Source organism: Trichosurus vulpecula, chromosome 1 (assembly GCF_011100635.1).
Source record: "Trichosurus vulpecula isolate mTriVul1 chromosome 1, mTriVul1.pri, whole genome shotgun sequence".
Lineage (NCBI taxonomy): Eukaryota > Metazoa > Chordata > Mammalia > Diprotodontia > Phalangeridae > Trichosurus > Trichosurus vulpecula.
Window position 1 is genome coordinate 541,554,639 of NC_050573.1, and position 7,804 is coordinate 541,562,442.

At 40.3% G+C, this 7,804-nt stretch overlaps 1 protein-coding gene across 1 annotated transcript in view; it reads right to left on the reverse strand.

Annotated features, from left to right (window-relative positions):
* VWA3A (von Willebrand factor A domain containing 3A) overlaps positions 1-7,512 on the reverse strand; it is an 82,823-nt gene extending 75,311 nt beyond the window's left edge. Inside the window, 2 exon segments of the mRNA XM_036748921.1 lie at positions 6,140-6,260; positions 7,448-7,512. Coding sequence (XP_036604816.1) covers positions 6,140-6,260; positions 7,448-7,512 — 186 coding nt within the window.
* Positions 7,513-7,804: the final 292 nt, after the last annotated feature.

Sequence of the window (7,804 nt, forward strand, 5' to 3'; positions counted from 1 at the left end):
AAAGTGGGATAGGCTATTGGAAGGTTGTGGTTTCTCCTTTCTTAGAGGTCTTCAAGTTGAATCTGGATGCTATAGGAGAGATTCCTAGTCGTGTATGGTTGGACTATGTAGTCCTTGGGAGGCAGCTAGGTGGCACAGTGACTAGAACACTGGGCCTAGAAGATCTGAGTTCAAATGCAGTCTCAGACATTTACTAGACATTTACCTTGGTAAGTCAGTTAACCTAGACCTGCCTCAATTTCTTCAACCATAATAGCACCTACTTCCCAGGGTTGTTGTGGGGATCAAATGAGATATTTGTACAGTATAGTATAGTACCTGCACATAGTAGGTTTTATATAAATGCTATTATTATCTCAGACTTTTTGATTCTCAACTTCACTCTATCTCAGCCACCTGTAAGGGGCAATCTATTGCCCAAAATTACTGCAGTTCTAAATTAATTCAGTTCAGTTCACATTTATGAAGTACCTACTACAAGCAAGATCTAAATCTTCGAAATTCCTCTCTCATTATAACCTCCTGTCTTTCCATCTTTCCCACAAGTTACTACTTCCTTCAATGAGAAATCCCTGACTTGTAGTCATTTAATCTCTCCTTATTTTCCCAGTCCATCACCCCTGCTTAAGTTGAATCTTCCTCCTTCCAGTCTTGACCCTAATTCAACAAGGCATTATTCTCCATCTTGGAATTCCTTGTCTCCAGTTCTTCCACTTTTCCCACCCTGCTAAGTAATCCCTGACACTTGGTTACATTCACCATCTGCCTTTTTTGTTCCTACTCCTGAGTTACCAAGTACTGCTAGAGGAAGTCATGGAACATTGGTGACTGTGAACACTACAAATTCACAGTATCTAATCTCAACCTAGTCCTCACTGCTGCGTGATGTCTTTTGTTTGTCTCTAGTGTTCTATCACACTTCTCATTCTGTTGTTTGTCCTTCATTTTGAAGAGGACATAACAGGGAGATGTCTTGACTTGCACATGAATTGGATTTAAGTGAGACAGAGTTGCAAAAAGTTGTCAGCCTCACTCTCTCTTCCAGAGTCATCAAAGTCCAGTGGCCAGACAAAAGTCTCAAGACAACTGGTGAAGGCCCGGGATGCAATGGATGAACTTATGGTCTTCAACGTCTGACCAAGCTCTAAGTGCTCCACAACCCCTGCTACAGCTGCCTTCATAGCAGTTGGAACAACTTGTTCTCATCCACCCATTCCACCAGAAGAAGTCTCTGAATGCTTGGCGTAGACACCTCCCTAACTCACCAATGGGTTGGAGGCTCATAGGTTACCCTTAACCTGGTTTAGCCCATCTGCCTAGATGGTCGTGCTTACTCCACACCAGGGTGTTGCTGATTTGCATGCTACAGCTTCTTGGAGCCACAGGTGAGAGTTCAGTGCCAGGTAGACACCCAAGGTGTACATATAGTCCTGAAAAGGGCTCAGCAAACCTTCAGACCAGTGGTGCTAATCCTGCTTGAACACCCCATGATACTCCAGCACACTCCCCATAGAAGCTGATCCAATCCTTCTGTCTTTTCAAGCTCCCAACTTGATTCCACTTCCTATTCTTTCAGTAGAGGACTTTGTCTACTTTACTAAGATAAGGCCATTTCTCCACCTCAAAATCTGTCTTTATTCATCCTCTTGACCTTTGCTCTAGAGGAGGAGGTGGTCCTACTCCTTGTCAAGACCAAGCTTCCCTCACTAGCTCAGTCCTTCACTCACTCTATTTTCTATTAGCCAATTCCCTTCTTCCTAAAAGCATGCTCAGTCTCTTCTGTCTTAAAGACAATAAAAAAGTCCTTTCTTTTGACCTTGCCTTCTTCTCAAGCTATCATATCCCTGTACCTCAGTTTCCTCATCTGTAAAGTGAGGAGATTGGGCTTGATGACTTTTAAGGTCTCTTTTAGGTCTAAATCTATGATTCCATGATCCTGCCTCTTTCATTTCAAGCTCATCAGTGTCCCTTTAATTGCCATATGATACCTTTTCTTAGCATTAATTCTCCTTGATCTGTCTGATGCATTTAACTCTTGTTGGGTGCTTAGCACAGTGCCTAGTATATAGTAGTGTTGGTTTGTTAGCGATCTCTAACCAGATATCTCCAAAATCTGTATCTCCTACTCCATTTCTTAGCTCTAGTCCTGAATTTCCAGTCGTCTGCTGGACACCCTGCCTCTGACTCAGCATTGAGCTCGCTATCTTATGCCTTAAACTTTCCTCTTCTCCCAACTTCATTTTCTCGTGTTGGCACCTTCAGCATCCCAAAAATAAACCAGGTTAAAAACTTAGGCATTATCTGTGAATCTTCTGTCTCCCTTATATTCTCACATCCTATTATTTACCAAGTTTTGTTGGTTTTCCTCTGACTATGTCTGTGAAATTTGTTTCTTCCTCTCTGCACACACTTTGCCAGCAGCCAGGTGGCGCAGTAGATAGAGCATCAGGCTTGGACTCTTCCTGAGTTCAAATCTGGCTTCAGACATTTACTAGCTGTGTGACCCTGAGCAAATTCCTTAACCTCTGTTTGCCTCAGTTTCCTCATCTGGAAAATGAGCTGGAGAAAGAAATGGCAAACCACTCTAGTATCTTTGCCAAGAAAGCCCCCAAAAAGGGGTCACAAAAAGTCAGATATGAGTGAAATGACTCAACAACAAATATTCTGGCCGGAATGTTATCCTGAATTGAATGTAACTTCGTGCCTCATCAAAAAGTCCTGGAGCTGAAAAGAACCTTTGGAAATAATTTGGTTCTGTCCTCTGCCTTTGGTCTGGAATTTCATCATAGATTAAAAAGGTAGGGTATTTTACTTTTTGATTAGTTAATAATAATCATACTTTCTATTTACATGGCACTTTTTAACCATTCAAACTTCAAATCTGTAAGGTAGGTAGACCAAATATAATTCCTATTTGACAAAGAAAGTAAGGGACAGAGAGGGTAATAAATTACTTGCCTATGGATACCCAGCTTAGCTAGTTGCAGAACCAAGAACAAAACTGAGATTTCCTTACTCTTGGGAACTTTCAGTCCCTTCTACCTCCAGTCATATGCAACTTTACCTGAACTGGTTGAAGTAAAGGGAAAATGTGACCTCCCATGTGATGGGTACAACAAGAGTAGCAGCTTCAACTACAAATTTGGCTGTGCTTCTGAAAAGAATTTCCATTTTTTTGAGAGGGGAAGGCAGGGCAATTTGGGGTTAAATGACTTGCCCAAGGTCACACAGCTAGTAAGTGTGTCAAGTGTCTGAGGTCAAATTTGAACTCAGGTCCCTACTGACTCCAGGCCTGTGTTCTATTCACTGTGCCACCTAGCTGCCACAAGAATTTACCTTTCGCAAGTAGCTGGGTTGAATTGTCAAGAGGTCAAGGATAAAGTGGGTCCTATCCAGTGGTGTTGTGCAGCTCAAATGAGGTAATAGATGTAAAGCACTTTGCAAACCTTAAAGTGCTATATAAATGCCAGTTATTATTATTATTATTATTAGCCTATAGGCACCAGACCTCATTCCCTGAGACTTCTACTCCTGTTGAACTAAAACAATGTTTATAGAACAATAGAGAGGTGGGCTGGGAAATGTTTAACAGCTGAGCTCTCCTGGAAAAAAGAATGTATACACACATACTCACGTTTAAGCTGAATCTGCATTATTAATATTTTCCCAAGTCTAGATAAGCAATAAAACAATAAATTGAGTCTTGATTTGTAGTGAGATATAAATGATCAGACTGAAACATTAACAATGGGCTCTTGGGAACCTAGGAGTCAGCTCCAGCACACCCCTAGTCCTGCCCTTCCAAAAGAAGGTACTAGATGTTTTGGGAAAATGAGGTTTCAGAGCCTGGTGAGAGGGTAATCTGACATCACCATATACTAGGAGACCCAACCTGACATTGGGAAATAGAAGTTTATTAAAAAGTCATAGAATAACAATGCTGAAAAGGTCCTTAGTGATCCTATAGTCTATCACTTCATTTTACACACAGTTAGTAGCAGAGCTGGAAACCAGGATTGAGGTCTTCCTCTTTCTACTGTGCCACACAGAAGTTATGTTTACATCTTAGCCAGAGGACTGGTGTGCAAAGCAGTCACAGATTTGTCATAGTTACAAAAATAGCCGTTAATGCGTCTTCCCTCCTACCATCAACAGACTATGTCTTGCCTACATTAGATTGTTGGGCAAGGATTGCCTTATCAAATATATACTAGATTTTACTGTTCTCACCTTCTCTTAGGCGACATATTGAGCATAGTAGAGTTCTTAGTCATATTTCCTTCATCTTTCCCGTATTAGAAATGACTACTAAAACTTCTGAACATGGCTGCGTCTGAAGAAGCGCTATTGAATACATATATTTTAAGTCTATTCCCCACGGATTACATCCCAGGGTTTGAGCCCTACAGAGATAGAAAAGCACTTTAATATGGCAGCTACAACATAAAGTGAATAGATGACCTTTCTTTCTACTTCTCCCTTATGCATGTAGAAAAAAGGATACAAAGCATAACATATCATTTACAGAATCACAAAACCATTTTTTTAAAGTTGGAAGATATAGTTTATTTAGTCCTACCTCTCAATCGATCAGCAAGCATTTATTAAATGCCTACTTTGGGCTGTGTGGCATAGCAGATAGCAAGTTGGCCTCAGATTCAGGAAGACAGTGTGTTCGAATCTTTCCTCTGACACCTATTTGACCTTGGGCAAATGAATTAACCTCTTGGTGCCCTAGCCACATTCTAAGTTTCAGAGAAGGTACTGAAAGACCTGCATTGGGAGGAGAAATTTTCTATATCAATGAAATCACAGGTCCAATCACTGTCCTTATGGATAAGGCACTGATACAAAGACAAAAGGGAAATAGTACCCTCCTCAAGGAGCCTACAATCTAATGGGGGAGATAATAAGCCTTGACAATGACTTAATCACTTTCTTGAGGGGAACTCAGTATGTCCTAAGTATTGCCTGTTCCAATGTTGGATAGCTCTGAACATAAAAAAGTATTTTCTTTTGCAAAGAGAAAGGAGGTCTGTCTCTCTTTAACTCCTACCCAACAATCCTAGTACTACTATCCTCTGGAGCAACACAGAATGGGTTAGCCCTTTTTTCCATGTGATAGCTCTTTACACATTTGGAGACATGTCTCTTGTCTCCCTTATGTTCTCTCCCATATAATTTAAACACACAGCTCTGTTTCTCATGTGACACAAGCTTCATCTCATTCCAGAGTTTTAGCCTTCTTAACCTTCCCATTGGGGGAAGCTGAAGTACAGATGAAAAATAGAAATACTTCTCTGATAAAAGTGAATGATCTAATTTCTTTTTCTTTTTCCAAATACAAAATAATTTAAGAAAATAGATATATCTCTAATAAGAGGGTTGCATTTTTCTGAAAACCCATGAACATGGGTTTTTAGGAGAAGATAGAAAGTAACTAGAAAATCCATTTCTATTTATATTCAGTATGCAAATAAAATTTGCATTCCTCTCTCTGTTAGAATAACAAAACAAAAAATGGGAAAAGGTTTTGAATTTCATTCTGTGTTTTCCATGTTTTCTAACTTAATACTTTGCAAATTTCATGTCAATCAGCAGCAAACATTTATTAGGTGCATATTTATGTGACAGACAGATACTGCTAATCCTGAGGTGGGGAACCTGTGGTCCTTGAGTCCATATGTGGCCCTCTAGGTCCTCAAGTGCAGCGCTTTGACTGAATCCAAACTTCACAGAACAAATCCCCTTAATAAAAAGATTTGTTCTGTAAAACTTGGACTCAGTCAAAAGGTGGCACCCGAGGACCTAGAAGGCCAGTGTGGTCTTGAGGCCACAGATTCCCCACCCCTATAGCTAGTTCCTTGGTCTGTACACATTTGGGAGGAATTATTACTCCTCCCTCCTTTGGGTGCAATTCAAAGAATTTTGAACATAGATATTTTTCCGAGTAAGTTGTACCCTTCTCCCTGCTCCCACCTGTCTTAATGTTGCTCTGCCAAGCTCAACTTTTCAGCTGTTCTAAGTTGCGGTATATCATTTGGGAAGGTCCTTAGAACAAAACCACCCTCCACCCATTAGCCCCCTAGGATATGATTTGTAACTATTTCTTCTTAGCTGGATAACTTTGATTTTTAACCAAGTCCTGGGTCTGTTTGATGTTTGAAACCAATAATCCATTATCTGTTTTCTCAGGGCTTCCACCAATAAACCGCAAACTTACCTGCTTCTTAAGGTCTGCATCAGTGTTTCCTTTTACACTATAAAACACAAATTCCATTTGGTCATTACTCGTGATTCCAATTCACTGTTTTCTTAATTTAACCTATGCCACTACACATAGGCCTCAGAATAACCTTGGCGGGGGGGGGCAGATCTTCATTTCTTTTGAATAATCCTGAGGTTTTCTTATTTGCTTTGTTTTTCTCCCAGTTATCCTCATGAAATCCCATTATGTATGAATCAGTCCCCAGAGTTTATGCCTCTGTGTTGGTAAGCAAAATGGGCTCCTTAGCACTTAGTTCAACAAGTGCTCTTGAAGAGTTTGGTTTTTTTTCTTTGAGTAATTCAGTGTATTTCATTGAGCCTTACTAGGTGCTAAGCCCCAGGCCCAAACCCCTATTAGGTGTAAAACCTACCTGAGTGTGGATTTGTAACTAAGGTGGAGCCTAAGGTGGGGCTAACTCAGGGGAGGGCCTAGTTTACAAATGAGTTTGAGTGATAGGTTTGGGACATCAGAGGCTCTTAGACCACGTGGGTTTGTCACCTCTTTGTGATGATTTTAGGTCACGTGGGTAAGTCGCATGTGTGACTCACCCCTGATGCTGAAAAAGATATAAAACCAGGGGTTGGCCTTTTCTTCTTGGGAGCTCTTACCCACAGCAGTGATGGCGCGTGTGAATCTGGGCCAGCCCTTGTTCTGAGCTTCTGGGCTGAACCTAGATGTTGGTAACTATGAATTGTATTGGGTCTGTCTGTTGATGTTTGTAACTTGTTTGTATTTTGTTCTGAAGTTTGGGTTGCTGGCTTTTTCCCTGAATTAAGTGAATGATATTTGTATACTGAATTAAAAGTAAGCTTGTCAACCCCTTCACCTTGCTTTCCTTATTAAAGCAGATCAAAAGAACCTGTGCTGTTGGCAGCTTTCTGGGTGCTGGCTGTGGGTAGATCTTACACCCCCACAGAAGCTGCTAGCAAGATTGTTGAAACAACCTCAGGGCCAGTTTCTAGGAGAGATCTTTTCATAATGTGGTATCTTGGCATATCAGTAACTAGCCTTTCCCCCATATGGAGTCTCAGACATATTAGCCTTATATTAAACTGTGTTCCACATAGGATAGTATTATGGAACTTAACAAGGTACTTAACAAAAATGAAAACTATATCAATTCTCTCTTATTAGTAAATATTATTTTCTTTTGGGAACCCAGGTAAGCTAGGTCCTTACCTAAGGTCTCGCAGAAATTTTTCATTATTTTGAATCTGGACTCCAATTCTGGTTTGTGTGGCCATTTTAAAATACTCCAAGACAGTTTCCTATGAAGGAAAATCGGCACATGGTGAATATATTCTGTGGCAAACATTCTGAAATAAGGCATGTGGCATGGAAACTTCCTTGGGTATCCTTATCATTTTTTAAAAATTAATTAATTAATTAATTAATTTTTAGTTTACAACATTCAGTTCCACAAGCTTTTCAGTTTTAAATCTTCTCCCCTCCTTTCCCTCTCCCCTCCCCAAGACAGCATGCCTTCTGATATAGGCTCTACATATACATTCATATTAAACATATTTTCACATTAGT